The sequence below is a fragment of the Saccopteryx bilineata genome, chromosome 3, assembly GCF_036850765.1.
Source record: "Saccopteryx bilineata isolate mSacBil1 chromosome 3, mSacBil1_pri_phased_curated, whole genome shotgun sequence".
Classification (NCBI taxonomy): domain Eukaryota; kingdom Metazoa; phylum Chordata; class Mammalia; order Chiroptera; family Emballonuridae; genus Saccopteryx; species Saccopteryx bilineata.
In genome coordinates this window covers 306945021-306962781 of record NC_089492.1, presented here as the reverse complement: position 1 = coordinate 306962781, position 17761 = coordinate 306945021, and the positions used below count along the sequence as shown (strand labels likewise).

At 53.6% G+C, this 17761-nt stretch overlaps 1 protein-coding gene across 1 annotated transcript; it reads right to left on the bottom strand.

The window, feature by feature from the left end:
• Positions 1-1160: 1160 nt before the first annotated feature.
• SPACA6 (sperm acrosome associated 6) lies at positions 1161-10724 on the bottom strand. Its single transcript, XM_066271307.1, is given in 9 exon segments — positions 1161-1451; positions 1648-1858; positions 1933-2089; positions 2511-2668; positions 2671-2814; positions 3139-3162; positions 3733-3801; positions 9913-9990; positions 10325-10724. Coding segments are annotated over 9 exon segments (1089 nt in total). The 5' UTR covers positions 10539-10724; the 3' UTR covers positions 1161-1417.
• Between the last annotated feature and the right edge of the window lie 7037 nt (positions 10725-17761).

Below are 17761 nucleotides of genomic sequence, written 5' to 3'. Positions count from 1 at the left end.
CCCCAAACACACTCCTGCCCCAGGACTTTTGTTTCTGCTGTTTCTTTAGCTGGATTACTCTTAACACAAATGCCCACATTGCTCACACCTCATCCTTCATTGAAATGTGACGTTCTCTCCAAAGCTTTTATTGCTTCCTTGCTATCCCAACCTTTCCTATCTTACTTTCTCTGCTTTGTTTTCTCCCTCACACATATTTATATGACAAAATGCATGTTATTTCACTTAATTTTCTGGTATGGTCTGACTGTCCACTAGCAGCTCAACTCCATGAGGGTAAGACTGTTGTCTATTCCAATTCCTTCACTGCTGTCTTGACAGCACCTTGAAAACGCCTGGCACGTAAGAAGCACTCCGTAAATATTCAGAGTGAATGAATACGTCAGTGAATGGGAATGAGTACATGCCCAGAGGGGGCTTATCTTTTAGATGGGGAAGACACAAAAGCAAATAAAAAATAAGTTTACACTAGGTCCAAGTGAGTGCTATACACCTCCTAAAATAGGGGGATGATCTGGGACCTGTGCTGTGAGGTAGAGTCATTTTAAGTAGAAAGAACAGGATGTGTAAGGGCTTGCAGATGGGAATGAGATTTGCATGTTCAATGGACAAAAAACAGGCTGGTGGAGCTAGAGCAAGGGTCAGGAACCTATGGCTTGCGAGCTAAATGTGGCTCTTTTGATGGCTGCATCTGGCTCGCAGACAAATCTTTAATAAAAAAAATAACGTTCAAAATGTAAAACATTCTCATGTATTACAATCCATTCCTTGCCTACCGCTCATGTTCATGGTTGCAGGTGGCTGGAGCCAATCACAGATGTCCTCTGCGTAAGGTACACGGGTCATTGTATGGCTCTCACGGAATTACATTTTAAAATATGTGGCGTTCATGGCTCTCTCAGCCAAAAAGGTTCCCGACCCCTGCTCTAGAGGGTAAAGAAGGGGATGTGAGGGAGGTGGAGTCAAGCCAGTAAGTTCAGTGCTTACTGCACAGTTTTCACAGGAATTATTAATATATTTAAAGGCTGTTTGAGGGAGATCATAACTGAAGTAACTGGACAAAAAAGGGAAAAACATTATTTTAGGCAGAAAACAGGACCTACCCAGGTCCTGGAGAGAGTGAGAAGAATTATGATAAGGTTGTGTCTTGCAGCTGGAAATGTCAAGGAGGCTGCCAGAAATCTGAGAAGGGATCTGGGCCTGCATGTAAGTCCCTCAACACAGGGCCGGCACTGGGATAGCTATGATGTTACTATCATGATGGAGACGCAGTTCCCTGGGCATATCTGGGGTATGTTGCCCCTCCTCCTGTCTACGTTGGTAGTAACCACCCTCAAAGATGAAAGCATTTGTAGAACTGAAATATATCCTTTATTTTAGGGATGGAAATAGGACAAGAAAGAGAAAGGTACCTTTGTTAGTTGCCACTGAAGTACCATCGAAAGAACACCCTGGGAAAATAGAGGGCGGCTGTGCATGGGGGAGAGAATTTGGGGAACAGATATCTGAGTCCTGGAAGTCTGGGTCCCAAAGGTGGACAGGGCCTAGACTCCTGGACCCCTGGGTCTGAGGGAGGAGGGGGGGCGGGGTCCTGGAACCCTGGGCCTGAAATACGAGGGTGCTGGAATCCGGGTCCCGGGTACTCACAACGCCAGCAGGGTCACACCGGCTGAAGCTAAGGCTGCGGCGGCCGCGAGCAGGCAAAGGTTGCTCAGCGTCAGAGCCTCAGGTTTGGCCAGCAGTTCGCCCAGGCTCGGCCTCCAGGGTTCGATCGACTCCGCCTCGCGCGGCGCCCAGCGAAGCACTTTCCGAAACAAGACCTGGAGCTCCGTCTCCCCGCGCGGGGGCGGACCGGTCACTGTGGGGACGCGCACGTCAGCGGGACGCGCGCCCGCCCCCACGCAACCCCGCCCCGCGCAGCCCCATCCGCACCGTTAAGAAAGAAGTAGAGTCGCGCCAGGGGGCGCTGGTCGTGCGTGATAACGCAGGAGAAGGTCCCGCGGTGCGTGGACTGCACCGGCCGGATCCGAGCCAGGTACCCGTGGGCCCGCGGCATCTCTCGGAAGAGAGACACGTCCTGAGTCCGTACCTGCGGGACGCTCGGGCTGAAGTCGCAGAAGGGGCGGGAGCGCCCCAAGCCCAGGTCAGACTCTCTCGGCCCGCACTAGCGAACCAACGGACAAGCCCCGCCACGGGATGGACCACGCCTCCCGGAGCCCCACCCCTCGCCCTTATTCGCCGAACATTCACACGTGGCCCCGCCCCCTATTATTGACTCTGCTTCTGGGGCCTGACACTTGCACACCCGCCCTAAACAATTATGTAAAACTCCCAAGCGTGGGTCCTGCACTGTGAGCTTTGACTCCTCCCCTAAATGCCGGGACACTGCCATTGCACGAAGCCTGAATCTATACCGAGCTCCCCCAAACCCCACCGCTACGTCCTGACTCCCAATCCTTTAAGGTTAACCTGCCTCCTAAACTTTTCGCGCTGGCTCTGCCCCGACTCACACCTCCTCCTGCGAACTTCCAGGAATAGGTGATCTCCTCCTTAGGCAACGGGAAATTCACCGTGCAAGAGAACTTGGCCTGATCACCCCGAATAACCGTCACATCCTGAACTGGAGGCGGGGCCACGTCACCACCTTGGCCCCGCCCCGGACCACGCCCCTCCTCCCGCTCAGCCCTCTTTTCTCCAGTTCCTCTGGTCCCTGCTCTCCCAGGCCCCGCCCCTCACCTGGGCAGTCCAGCGGGAGGTCGCATACGGTGGAATAGCACCCGCGGCAGCGGAAACGCCGGGAGGCCTCCTGGAGTCCTGTGGGCGGGAACGCTAGGTCTGGACTCCATTTGCCTTCCCCAGCCCGGGTCCCTTGGGCAAGTTAGGATCTCGTTAAGACTCCCTGAGTTCCACCGGCCAGAACCTGGGCCCCACCTTCCCTGCGCTCATTAGCTGCCTTTCAGCGCTCTCTGGCATCTACGGTTTTTAGTGGTTGCATGGCTTCCGGACCCGCCCTTTGTGCTGTCTGTGAGCAATGCCTGCTTGACTTTTCTCCAGGGCTTTTATTGGCCTCCTTTGGATTTGCGGCTTGCTCCTGCTCTCCCTAGCCCCGCAATTCTGAGCTTTGAATGAAGTTCTTACCGCAGGGAGGGATGCAGGCCTGGACTGTGGAGAGAGAGGAAGCGTTACTACCCTGAAGTGTAGGGGGGTGCCCACCTGAAGCTCCCCTAAAGGATGTTATTGGGGCGGATGCGTTACTCGGAGAGGATGGGGCTAGGCATCCCATTTAGAGGTCAGGCAAGGGCTTGGTGCTGATGGCCATCTAAGGGAGGCAGGCCTGCTTGCAAGTACTAAGGAGGCTGGCTAGCCCTGGTGTAGTCCACCGCGGGGGTGAGGGCGGAGCTACACCCCCGGCGAGTCTCAGGGGCCCAGTTAAAGGTGTGGCCAGGTTTCAAGTAGCCCACTTTAAGAGTGCGCGGGGCCAGACTCAGAGATCCAGAAAGAAACCAGGGCTAATTTGGGACAGGACTCCCAAGAAGGGGTCCTTGCTGGGGAGGAAATCTTAAATTGAAGGGCGAAGCCAGATCTCAAGTGGTCCATGCAGGAGAAGAGCCTGTGTCTCACCCAGGGTAAGAGGTTCAGAGATCAACCAGGGATTGGCCGGAAGGGAGCGGATGGCCGTTTTACGACTGGGATTTTCTAATGTGTGTGTATCTGGGGGAAGAAGATACACACCTTCTTTAAGCTGTAAAATGACATTCCGTATTTTCTCCGCAGCATCAGAGAAGGCAACCTTAAAGGACCCTGGAAGGTGGATGGAGGTCTTGTGGTAAAGACTCTCCCCTCCTCCAACACCTCCACCCTCCTTCCCATGGCTGGGCGAGTTCAACTGGGCTCGCTGTCATGGTGCCTGCCTCTTCCCCAGCCCCTCTCCACCCCTATGTCCCTGGTATATGCACCATCTCATCTTCCCACCCTGTCTACCAGGAAGGCTGACAAAACCCCAATCTCCATGCTGTCTCCTGACCATCTCTCTGATGGAAGCCGTTCTCTGTATCTGTGTTCAGCTTGTTGAGGGGAAAGGGGAGGGTAGAGATCAAATTCCTCACCAAGGCTTCCTAGATCAGACCTAGTTTTGGTTCACTATTCTCCCATTCCTATTGCCCATCTTTCATTTCTCCTAATTGGAAAAGAAGCATATTTACTAGCACCTCAGGGCCTTTGCACATGCTAGCTTGTATCTAATACACCTTTTTCCCTATTCCTAATCATCCTTTGTCATACCTTCTGTAGGCAGCACATACATTCATAGTGGTGACTCTCCTAAGTTACATAGGGGTTTGAAAGTTTCTAAGACTTAAAGTCATACCTTGTGTCATCTACTTAGAGGTTTTCCCTGACCACAAATTTGAGTTCCCTATTTTTGTCCTTAGTTCCCCATTCATTGCATCCATAGTTTACATCAGTTTGCAATTATTTTATATATATGGTGATCATTTAAAGTCTGTTTCTTAAGTAAACATGTCTTTCTTTAGTGCAGTGTCCCCAGAACTCAGGAACGGGCCCTGAGTCTTAGAAAGCACTCAATAATTATGTGTAGAACTCTAGTTTCCAACTGATGGAAACAACCTGTGGTAGCCTGTGGCCCAAATCTATTTTTCAGATGCATTATATTTAGCCTGGAAAGTATTAAAAAAAGAACCAGTTGCCATCTGTAATATTTGGGAAAGTCACATAAAATGTTTGGCATCAGTTTTAAAAAAATTTCAAAGGTCCTGGCCAGTTGGCTCAGTGGTAGAGTGTCAGCCTGGCATATGAAGTCCTGGGTTTGATTCCCAGTCAGGGTACACAGAACTGACCTTCTGCTTCTCCACACCTCCCCCCACCCCCTCCAGCAGTCATGGCTCTAATGGTTCGAGCAGGTTGGTTGGCCCTGGGTGCCGAGGATGGCTCCATTGCCTTGCTTCAGGCACTAAAATAGCTCAGTTGCCTGAGCAATGGAGCAGTGGCCCCAGATGGGCAGAGCATAGCCCCGTAGGGGTCTTGCCAGGTGGATCCTGGTTGGGGTACATACAGGAGTCTGCCTGCCTCCTTGCCTCTCACTTATTTAAAATAAGAATTTGAAGAACTGCAACACAGACACATAATTTCCAAAGGCCTCAATTAGCTGGAGCTTAGTAGCAGCCATCCCCGTATGGGCATGTACCTGCCACCTCCCCATCTTGATTCATTTCTACTCTTCTTTTATGTTCTTTGTCCTTATGGGTGTTTGAGCTTTGCTCATTGCAATGGCCTCCAAACTGCGACGTTTTGTGACTTTCCAAAGTGGATAGCTGGATTGATTTAGTGGTTGAAGTCGTTTTGGAAATCAGGAATGTGGAAGGGTGTTTTAGGCTAAACTGTGTCCCTCCCAAATTCATGTTACAGCTGTAACCCCTTGTACTTCAGAATGTGACTGTACTTGGAGATAAGTCTTAAAAGAGCTAATGAAGTTAAAATGAGGTCATTAGGGTGGGCCTTAACCCAATATGACTGATTTCCTTATAAAAGGAGGAAATTAGGACTCACATAGAAGGAAGGCCAAGTGAAGACATAGGGAGACAGTCAACTACAACCAAGGAGAGAGGCCTCAGAAGAAACCAATCCTGCTGACACTGACACCTTGATCTCAGACTTCATTCTCCAGGATTATGAAAAAATAAATTTCTGTTGAAGTCACCCAGTCTATGGTAGTTACAGTAGCTTCAGCAAACCAATACACAGAGATTGCCAGTTTTCTCCAAATATTTCTTTAGTAACAGAATGCTTCTGAGAGGGGGAAAGAAATCCCAACTAGAAGACTACATTTCCCAGCTTCCCTTGCAGCTAGCTGTGACCTAGTATGGTCAAGTTCTGGCTACTGAGATACAAATGGAAGTGTCCTATGAGAGTCGCAGGAAGTAGCAGCTTTAAGGAGAAGTAGTGCCATTTTATTGTTCTCTTCACCTCTCTCCGTTTGATTGAAACTTGGACTTGATGGCTGGAGCTCCATTAGTCATACAGGACCATGAGGACAAGGGGTATTCCCTAGAATGGCAGAGCAGAAAGCTGGGAAGACCTTGGGTTCCCAAGAAAATGGAGCTGTCATACTAGCCCAGGGGTCAGGAACCTTTTTGGCTGAGAGAACCATGAACACCACATATTTTAAAATGTAATTCTGTGAGAGCCATACAACGACCCGTGTACATTATGCATTATCCAATAAAAATTTGTTGTTGTCCCAGAGGACAGCTGTGATTGGCTCCAGCCACCTGCAACCATGAACATGAGTGGTAGGAACATGGATTGTAATACATGAGAATGTTTTATATTTTTAACATTTTTTTTATTAAAGATTTGTCTGCAAGCCAGATGCAGCCATCAAGAGCCACATCTGGCTCATGAGCCATAGGTTCCCAACCCCTGTACTAGCCTTAAGTGCCTATCTCAAGCCTTATTTTATATGGAAGAAATAAACTTCTTGCATGTGCCATTGCAGGTTCCTCTGTGATTTAAAACCATACATAGGAGGAGGGACGTGCGGATATTGGCAAGAGTGGCTGAAGTGATGATCACTGGGTAGAAGCTGGAGAGAAGGATACTAAAGCCAGGAAGTGGATTTAAAATGAAGAGTCAAGGACTTAGAGGTCTTTTCTTGGCCACAGAGCAGGCATGTGGTCTGAAGATGGCAGGATGATCAGGAGGATGTGGTCAGAGTGGGCTGCTCAAATGAAAGGCCTGGATGTTGGAGGAGTCATTCAAGAAATATCTATAGGCCAAACCAAGTGATTCAGGGTGAGGGTGAACATGGAATGGACCAAGTGAGCTATGGGGACAGGCTGCTATGTAGCTATTAAACCACAGATGAGTGAAATGTCCAGAGGCTAAGGGGTAGGGGTTTTATCAAGTGAACCACAAGATGGCACAGACTGATATTCTGCAGTCTCTCCAATAGGCAGCTATGGTTGGGAACTTCCAATGTTTCTGAAGGTCTGGGTTTGAGTCTTGGCTCTTCCGTTTATGAGCACACCTGACTCACATCTGAGATTCCTATCACAAGACCTCCTCCCTGTGCGACTATGGCCACGTGACTTCACCCTCCTCATCCTTTGTTTTCTTGTTCATAAAACGGGGCAATCAATATCGGACTACCTCACAGGGTTGGGGGGACATTTAATGCCATATAACATAAAAGCATCCCACCACCACCCAAAATTATATGTCAGGTACCATTTACCTGGCATGAGATAATGTCTAACCACTTAGAACAGTGCTGGGCATACAGTGAGGGTTATAGAAGGGTCAAGCACTTACCATCCCCAAGTTTGAGATGGGGAACCGAGGCATGGAGAGTTTAGGAAAGTGACACATCAAATACTAGGTCTAAATGCAGGCGGTCGGATGCTGGAGGTCCACATGTAACCATTGCCTGTGGTATAATGCCCTCCTTGCTACACAGTAATAGCCACTCCATCATTTATATATTCAGAGAGTCACCCACCACACTGAGACCCACTTGAAGTCAGTATGTCCCTCCCTTGAGCCTTTCATCTGGGGGAGACCCGGGAGTCTTTCTGTTCCCCTCACCCCACATAGTTCTGGTCCAGCTACCTCCTGGGTCCACCCACTCTGTCCAGCTGAGACCCAAATTCCCCATCTAGAAAAGGGGGATATAAAACCCCACCTCACTGGGCTGGTAGGAGGATATCCTTTAGGAGAATAATGAACATAAATAACTGTCTGGCAGACACAGCCTGTCCCATGTATGGGGCAGGTTTAGCACATGGTCAAATCCTTGACTTTCCCTCTTCTCCATCCTCACGTCCTCCCTCCCTCCCTCAGCTCAGACTCATCTTGGCCCACATAGACCACTGTTATTGGTCTGAGCCACCACCAGTCTCTCTGCTTCTGTCCTTGTCCCACACTTTCTCCTTTTCCTTAAAATCCTCCAATGACTCCCCCATCTCAAGAACAAAGGCCAAAGTGGGTCCAAGGACCCAAGACAGTTGTTCTCAAAGTGTGTTCCAGGAGTAGCTGCAGCATCACCTGGGACTTGTTATAAATGTCCACTTCTGGGCCACACGTCAGACCTATTGGTCAGAAACAAAGGTCTGGGCCCAGGACTCTATATTTTTAAACAAGCTCCCAAGAGATTCTGAGGATTCATACACTAAGGTTTGAGAACCATTGGCCTACAAGGTCTTATAGGATGTGGCGCCTTGCTTTCTTTCTGATTTCATCTCAGTTTCTCCCTCAATGATGCCACTCCAGCCCCACTGGCCCCAGGGCCTTTGCACTGGCTCTTCCAGCTGTCTACAGTGTGTTTTCCCCAGATTATCTGCATAGTTCTGTCACCTCATTCAGGTCTTTCTTCAAATGGACCTTCTCATTTGTGCCTCTCCTGATCAACCTGTTTAAAATGATCAACCCACTGGCCCCTTCTCTTCCCTTTGTTTTCCTCCTAAGTATGGTTCACCAACTGACATACTACAGTATTTCACTGATTAAATTTCTTATCTGCCCCCTTCAATATAAGCAGCCTAAGGGCAGGTGGTTTTCAGTTTTGGTCACAGCTCTGTCCCCACTGTTGTTCCTGGCACATTAAATACATCTCTGTGGGATGTATTGCACCAGCTTCTCCCAGCTTCCAGTCAGTTCTCCACACGGCCCCAGAGGATCTTTCTATACCTAGAGATGACCCCGTCCTTCCCCTACTCATAGGACAGTCTCATGTCTCCCTTACCTTTCCGCTGAACGTGGGACCCATGTATCTAGCTGCCTCCTGGATGTGTCCCCCAGGTCCCTGACAGTTATTGTGTCCTCACCCAGCTCACCATCTACCCCTACAGCTTTGTCTCCCAGGCTCCCATCTCAGGGATGACCCACCGCCTGGCCAGACATGGAGCCAAATTCCAGGCACTGTCCTCTACGCCTCATCTTCCCCTTCCCTGAACAACCTGTCAGACCCAAGCCACATCTGTCCTGCCCTTGACTCTCAGCCCTGTCCCCTCATTCCATCGTCACCGTCCCTGCCCCAGCTCAGGCCTCCTTCACCCCAGCCTCCACCGGACTTCCTAGTCTCCATTCTCTCCCCACTCCAGACTGTCCCCCACACAGCCCAAGACAGGTTTCACTGCCCTCTTTTCAAAACTTTCTGGGACAACACGACCCACGTGGGGAGAAAGGGCATTCATTTCCCAGGGTCCTGCAACACCCCCCTCCGTGGGCCAGCTCTGAGTTCTTTAGGTCTTCCTGGGGTGAGGGTATCACAGCAGTCTTCTCCATGCTGGACCCCTGACACCCACTGGATGAATGGGAACCTCCCCATCTTTGAGAACCTTTGTCAAAATGCTTGGTGGGCAAGAGCAGGAAACGAGAAGTAATTGCAGAGGCAGAAATAAGCCATGGGCCCCTGGACCTCCGAGGAGGCCAGTTCATGCTGCACCATAGTTGAGGCTTCCCTTCCTCCCCCAACAGCTCCAGCCTCTGGCATAAGGACTCTGTTGTATCCCAGCGGAAGATCTGCCCAAGGATGTCTTATCAGGGACCCCTCCCTCTCACTGAGCTCCGAAGCCATCTGGTGGGCAGGGAGACTGTCCCACCTTACAGGTAGGTAAGCTGAGGTACAGAAGGAGGCAGTGTTATGTCCAGAATTTCATAGCCAGGAAGAGCCACACAGCGGGGTCAGAACCCACATCGACCTGATACCAACCGGGCTTCAGACTCTCGGTATTTCTTTACTGTCCTTTTCCCTTCTGCAGTCATGTCCCTGACAAGTAACTGGCTACCTAGTGCCATCTGCTTCTAGGTCACTGCCACCTTCCAGGGGCACACGCACCCATCTCTTGGGGGCTCCAAGCCCACATCTCCCATGGCCATCGTCTGCACCCCACTCACCCTGAGCGGCTGCCGTCTCTTGGAGGGAGTGGGTCATCTGGGTGAAGGAGTCATGCAGGTGGCTTCTCTCATCATAGTCTGGGGTTGTGGGAGGGCAGAAGCTGAGGGAAGCAGCACCCCTCACACATCACCCACGTGGACATCCTAACACACTGTCTACATCTGAGTCTCTGGTCCCGTGTGAATCTTCTTCTGAGTCTGTCTCGAGTCTCGTCCTTCCCTTTCTCTAAGTCTCTGTCCCCTTCAGTCTCTATTCTCCTGTCCCTGACTCTCTGTCCATCTCCCAGCCTCTCTCCTCCCAGTCTCTCTGAGTCTGTCCCCCATCTCTGTCTACCTGTCTGTCATCTCTTTCCATGGGTCCTCCACATACCCCCCCCAGTGCCCTGGAGGATGGTGGTGGGGGTCTCCTCACTGATTTCCGTGTCCAGGAGGCCCTTAAAGGCGGCTGTGAATGCCTCCTCACATTTCTCGAGCTCCGGGCCCTCTGTGCCCACGAAGGTCTGGCAGGTGTGGAGGCGCTCCCTGTAGGACGTGAAGCAGAGGAGACAGGCCCAGGCGGGGGCCCTGAAGACTGCGAGGGCCACCAGGGCATATGGGACAGCATTCGCTGGAGCCAGCTGGGCCATAGAAGAGGGTCTTGGGCTGGGAAGAAACTGATGACCTTTGTGAGGTCACTGTGAGACAGGGGAGGGGCCTGTGGTATGAGGTCAGAGGTCAAATTTCCTTTGTGGGTTAAATGTCAGCTTTGGGGTTTTTAGGGAGGAAGGATGTAAGAGGTCAGGGATCAGGGGTCGGGCCGGCAATCTTCAGGCTGTGGCTAGGCCGGATGCCAGGCTCCCAAGAACCTCACCTGTGACCCTGGACGTCCTCACAGGTTAAAGGGTCTCAGGGACCCAGAGGCCGGCAGTATGGTGTGTGGTGGCCCAACAGGCCCTGGCGTGGGGCTGGGGGTGGGTCAGAGATAGTGACGTCGCAGAGACACTGTAAGTGTCTGAGAGACAGAAACTGAGACAGAGAGAGACATCAGAAAGCACAGTGAGAGAGAGAGATGGAGAGTCTGAGAGGTCACTGTACAGACACCTAGGAAACTCCAGGGACACAGCAGAGATGGAGAGACAGAAAAAGCAGAATAGAGGTTTCTTGAAGGAAAGGAAAGTCTTGGAGGGAAGAGGAAGAGGAAGCAACAAGGACAGGAGAGACAGCCCTGCTCCTCCTCCCAGGGTCCCTGCAGCAGCCCCAAGCCCAGCGGGGTAGGGCAGGGGCTAGGGGTCCCCGCCGGGTGGGCGTCCTGTGCAGGGCGCAGCCTGGGGAAAGCTAGGAGGCCGTATAGTGATCTCCGTGGGTGTCCTCCTCAACTATACAACCTCCTACCTCAGCCCGGGGGGCGCGGCAGGTGGACAGACAGACGGATGGACAGATGGGGGCCAGGGAGGGTGGGGAGGGCCGGGGAAGCCCCAGCTGCGATGGTGAGCCCCCGACACGGACCCACAGACACGAGCTTGTGTGCGGCGAAGGCCCCGCAAGGTCGGTTCTACGGGTGGGTGCCAGGACCCAGGAATCCAGGCCCCCGGCCCCCTCCTCCTCAAGGAACCCAGGAATTAGTCCCTTGGCCCATCCTCACCAGGGGGCCCAGGAATTCAGGCCTCAACCCCCTCCTCCCTCAGCCCTGTGAGTCCAGCCAGGCCTATTTTCCCTGGGGACGGCAAAGCCAGCCTGGCTTCCTGGATGCTTAGGACAGAGGGAACCTTACCTGTTTTGGAGTTTGGCCCCCTGGGCAAGAAGACTCCCAACCCACCTGTCGGATTCAGGAATCCAGGACCAGGCTGAGGCAGGCCAGGAGATCTGGAAGCTTCAGAACCTCTCTGGGTCTTTTCCCCGGCCCTTCCTCATCCCTCCTTTGGCCTCCCATCACCCACAGCTAGGTTCCCTGAGTGCCAACACTGCCCCAGGCCTCTGTCATAGCAGTCCAGAGCTCCAGGTGCTATCAGCACCCCTCCCCCCATTCTGCAGGTGGGTAGGCTGAGCCCCAGAGAGGTGCAGGGGCTTGGCTAATGTCAGCGGATAAGTGGGGGGCAGGGGGACACTTCCTAGGTGAGCAGCACCCACACCCACCCTCCCACCACTGAGCCGAATCTGGGAACCTGGCTGGGGGTCTCTGCCTCTGGCCAGTCCTCCGTCTGTCTTGCCCACTGTCCCAGGTCCATCTCCATCTTTACGGTTCCCTCTCTTCCTGCAGCCGCTGGGCTGCCTCACCTGGTTCCCATCTTCTGCAGCTGTGTTTCTCTAATCGGCTGTCTTTTCCTTCTCTCACCGTGCCTTTCTCACACTCCCGCTTTCTTCTCTCTTCCTCTTCTCATTCCTTTCCCTTCCCTTCGTTCTTCCTTCCTTTCTCCTCCTCCCTCCCTGTCTTTGTCCCTCTCATTCTCTCTCCCTCAATTTCCCAGTCTCACACCCTCTCCCTCCTCCCCTCCCCCCTTCTCTCCATCTCTCATCTCAGTCTCCTTCTCTCTCTCTCTCTCTCCTTTCCTCTCCCTCTTTCTCCTTCCCTCCCTCCTAGGTCTTTCTCCTCCCTTCCCTTCCCCCCTTCCCTTCTCTCTTGCTGTCTCCCTCCCTTCTCCTTCTCTCTCTCTTTCTCCTTCCTTCTCTCCCTCCCCCTCGCCGCTCCGAGCCAGGTCTGGAGCTGGGGGTGGGGTGGGGGTGGTTGGAGAAGGGGCCCCAGGCTGGGGTAGCGACCTGCTGAGGAGGGGGAGGAGAGGCGGGAAGGGGGCGGAGGAGGAAAGGGGGAGGCGGGGGGCCAGAGACGGGTCTACGGTCCCAGCTCTCATCCCCCTTCTCTCCTTCCCAACCTCCCAGACCCTCAGGCGGGGGCGAGAGTCAGGCCAAGGTGGGGAGGAAGGGGAAGGGAGGAGGCTGCCCCCGCCCCCCCCCCCCCAACAACCTGGCCCAGAGCCCAGGCCTGGGTTCCCAGCATGCCCCGGGGCTGCCTGGGGCCTGAGGAGGGGGATGAGAGGCGAGAGGAAGCCGAGAATCTTAAAGATTTGCAAGACCTGATCATCTCCCCACTTCCCCAACAGATTTCTCCTTGGGGAAACTGAGACCCGGAGAGAAGGGTCAAGACTTGTTCAAGGTCACTGGACAAGGGGTTGGTGGAGACCTGAACTCCCAGGGTCCACAGGCCCAATTTGGGGAAGGGGTTGGCACTGGCCTTCCCCCAGGTCTGGGTCCCCCTCCCCCTCTCTGCAGACCCTGGGGAGCCCCCAAGGGTCAGAGAGCAGACCCAAACAGTCTGGCACCATGGCAACCAGATAGCCCCGCCCCCTTAACCCCCGTAGGGATGGACTCCAGCTGGGGCTAAAGAGGAGGTGGGGACTCCTGGGTTCTGGGGAGGAAGGAGCTGGGGGCCCAAATTCTGGGGTTTCCTGGAGGGTGGGGGCTGGAGTGAGAGCTCCCAAGTGTGAGAGAAGAGGCCGGGAAGCCAGACTTCTGGGTCCTGGGGTGAAGGGGGCTAGGGATTCGGATTCTGGAAGTCTAAGGGAGGGGGCTGGGTTGTGGACTCCCAGGTTTAAGGGAGGAGGGGGCTGGGGCCTGGAATCCCAGGTCCCCAGGGGAGCCTGGATGCAGGGCCTCTCCTCCGCCAGACATCCCCTGCCCCCGCCGCTGACCCTGGCCTGTCTGGCAGCCCAGACAACCTCCCCCCTCCTCCGCGGCCCCCTCCCACTCGCACGGCTCACCCTTGACCCCTCAAAGCCCCGCAGCCTCTTCTCTGCCCCTCCCCCTCCCCTCCAGCCAGACGTTAACCCTTCCGCCGCCAGGGGCACCTCCAAAGCCAGACTCTCCCCGCACCTATCCCGAGGGCGCGGGCGGGCATCTCACTCCCTTCTCCTTCAGCTCCGAGCCTGGGTACCCCGGCCCGTGTCTCCTCCAAGTGGAACTCTGAAGCTGTTCCCGCCCTCTCCTCCGGAGCCCGGAATCCAGGCCCCCAGCCTCCTCCATCAAGAATTAAGAAGCTTGGGTTCCCAGCCTCCCTTCCACCCCCAAGATCCCAGCCACCCAGGGTCCCGGCTGCCTCCTCTCTTGGGGACCCCGGAGTCCCGGCCCGGGGACTGTCTCCCTCCCCTTCCGCAGACTCACGGCTCCGCGGCTCCCGCGTCGGAGGGAAGGGTCTCCCCGGCCGGCCCCGGCCCCACAGCCAGCGGCCGCTCTCCATCCTCCGCCCGCCTCCGCCGCCCGCCGGCCTCTACCCTGCCTCCGCATCCCTGCCATCCTCCGCCCGCGGCCCGGCTCCCCGCCCGAGACCCCGCGGCCCGGCCCCCTCCCCAGGGGGCCCCCGCCCCGGCCCCGGCCCCTCCCGCCGCCCGGCCCAGCGCGGCCTGGCTTCCCCCTGCCCCGCAGCTGGCCCCGGTCCAGGGGAAAAAATTCCATCCAGCCCGGGAGGAGGAGCGGGCGGGGGAGGCGCAGGCGGGAGGCCGGCCGGGGAGCGTGACGCAGGGCGGAGGGAAGGGACAAAAGGGGCCGGGAGGCGGCAGGCCCGCGGCGCTCCCACCGCTCCCTCCCTCCGCCTCCCTCTGCCCGGCCCGTCTCTCCCGTCTCGGCTTCTCGTCCCCTCCACCTCTCCTCCCTTCCTTCTTTCTCCTGCCAGCCTCCTTGCCCTGTACTGTATTCATTCTCTCTCTCTCTCTCTCTCTCTCTCTCTCTCTCTCTCTCTCGTCCCCCCTTCTCCCCTCCCCCTCTGCATCGGTCTCCCCCACCCACCCACTTGGAACTCAAAGGTGAATCAGACCCACATCTGTCCTTGCAGTCGGAGCTCACAGTCTGATGGAGGAGCCAGACTCCAGACACAGACAGTTCCAATCCAGGGGTGATGGGGTATGACCGAGGGCGAGGCCAGTGGCCGTGGGGAGCCCTGGGCGTTGAGGAGTCCTTTCAGCTGGAGACACCCAGAGGACCAGCGCAGGAGGCAGAGCGTGTGGCTTGACCTCCAGGAACCGGGAGAAGTTAGATCCGAATGGCCGAGAGAGCGGCAGGCAGGGCGTTCCAGGCAGAGGGCACAGCTTAAGCGGAGAACCAGAGGCAGGAAACCAGGGACGATTCTGGGAGGGGACAGCACAGCGTCCAGGCTGTCTGGAGCCTTAGAGGACGGGAACCCACGAGCTGAGAAGATGTGGCCGAGGTGGTGGGCGGGGCCGGCTCGGAAGCGCTTTGGAGGCCAGGCTGGGGGACTTTTCCCTGAGATTGAACAGGAGCCCAGGAGGGTTATGAGCGAGAGGAGGGGCGGGGGCAGGTCTGGGTGTCTGAAAGATCCCTCTGGGCCCCGTGGGGGATGCGTGGAGGGGGAAATACTGGTGGAGGCTGGCAGGTTGGGGAGGAGGATGCCTGAGCTGGGGCTGGGACCCTGGGGACAGGGAGGAGGGCGTGGGGCAGCGAATGTGTGAGGGCAGGAAGGACTGGGTGCCGACAGGCTTTGGGAGGTGACCGGGCCGGAAGACTTGAAGTAGATAGACGGCTAGGAATCTGGCTCAGGACCTGAGGGGACAGGCGTTGTTCCCCCCCCGAAGGAAACCAGGAAGAAGAAGAGGGTACGGGAGAGGGAGGGTGCTGCGCACAGCTTGGAACTTATTGACCGTTTAGGGGCCCCGGGGACATTTAGGGAAGACGTTCAGGCAGTGGTAGGTTATACTGTTCTGAGGCTCAAACAGTGAAAAATGCATTTCCTTCCCTCCCAGTAACCTGACCACCCCTTCTCTACGGGGACAGCTTCTGCTCACCAATTTCTTGTGTGTCTTTCCAGAGGAATTCTATGTATCTATATGCGTCTATTTTACCACCCTCTTCTTTTTATGTGCCCAGATGGGATCACATTGTTCTACACTTTGCCCTTCTAACACCATATCACTGCAATCTAGGTTTCCTTGTTTATTTTAGTGACTGTATAGTATTCCCTTGTATAAATTAATTTATTTAAACCTGTTTAATTGGGAGTTTTTTCCTACAAAAAGACGCTAATGCTTATGCATATGCAAATCACTGGGGAGTTTTATTTAATTTTACCGATTTCTTCCGATGCTCTTAAACCCCTTAACCTAGGTATTTGACAAATACTGCTAGATTTTTAAAAATTTATTATTACTCACTAATGTTAGGAATAATAATGATGACAAACATACCCTTTATGGAACATGAACTTGGGATCAGGCTCTCGGCTGGATATTGTTGGGCATTATATTATTTGATTGTCACAGCAATCTTATTATCAGGAAGTGTTTTATCTCCATGTAAGGATCTAAGGTTCTGAATAGTGAGTTCCCCTAGCTCACACAGTGGATGGTAAGGGTAAGACTCAAACCCAGGCCTGCCTGGCTCCAAGTTCAATGTTCTGTCTCTGGAGGTGGGCTGCCTCTGCAAAAATGTACACTTGACTTGGGATTGATAATGAGGCACATGTTGGATTTGTCAGGCACACAATTCACGTATGATAAAAGGACCTTTGTCAGATCCTGCACCTTGACTTGGTTTCCAAAATGACTGTCACCCTGCATTCACCCACATGCCCTGTAGTTAGGCCAGGATGGTGACGGTATCACCCTGCTATATCTCCTTGGCCTGGCTCTGATCCCATTGTGTTGTGGTTCTCGCTGTCTGAGTCTGTCTCTGGGAATTCACTGAAGGTGCGATCCATCCCTGAGTCATCTCTATGCCCTCAGTATTGCCCAGCATAGGGTGTGGCTCAGAGCAGGGGCTCAGGAAGATGTTTCCTACATGAATGAATGGAAAGATGGATGAATAACATGGTTGATGGGTTAGGCTGGGACTTGCTTAAGCCTCTGGGATAAGAGAGCATAATTCCTGTTAGTTCCTGAAACAAGGCTGCCGTTCCCATTGGTTAGTGAGTCACGGGAACCACTATTTCCATCATTCTTTGATTTGCAGATTTCACAAGTCCCTTGGCACCTAAGACTCAGCTACTACAAGTCCCATAAATTCCTGAGACTCAAAAGCCTCTGTTCCTATCAGCCTCTGTGATTCAGGATCTACTTTCCCATCAGCCCTTGAGAGTAAGGGTCTACTTACCATCCTCCTTAACCCTGGAGACACTGGAGCCATAATAGTCATCAGACACTGGCATACAAATATTACCGCTCTTGTCAGTCATGGTCCCAAAGTCTGTAATTCTTTACTGCATAAGATACAGGGACCACCATTCCCATCAAGTCCTGAGACACAGTTCCACCATTTTTTGGTCCTTGGAACAGCGTGCTAATCAATGTAAAAATAGAAACATTCTGCCCTTCACAAGGCCATCCCCAAGTTCCTGGAACAGGAACAGTTAGCCAGGAAGACATGTCAACCTGCCCTGAGATAGCTCTGAGCCAAGGACTCACTGATACTCTAGAGAAGGAGGTATCAGGGCATGAAGAATATCAAAGTAGCAGAGAATCCTCTCACGTGAGGGATCAACCTCATACCCCAGATAATCCTACAACACCACCAGAGGATCCCTCTGAGTGGGGGTTAAACACCAAATTTGAGATAATCCTACAGTAGTACCACTTAATCTCCCACAAGTGTGATAACAGACTAGCAGAGCATCTGAAATACCAGATGATCCAAATGCAACAGATACCTCCATTGTGTCATTAAATAATCCCGAGTGGCAGTTTGCCATGGTGGACTTATAGGGTAAGGGTTTTCTCTCTCTGAGTGTGGAGAAGACAATTTTTAAAAAATTTTTTATTTTTATCAAGTGAAAAGCAGGGAAGCAGAGACAGACTCCCACATGCACCCCGACTGGGATCCACCTGGCAAGCCCAATAGGGGGCGATGCTCTGCCTATCTGGGGCCTCTGCTCTGT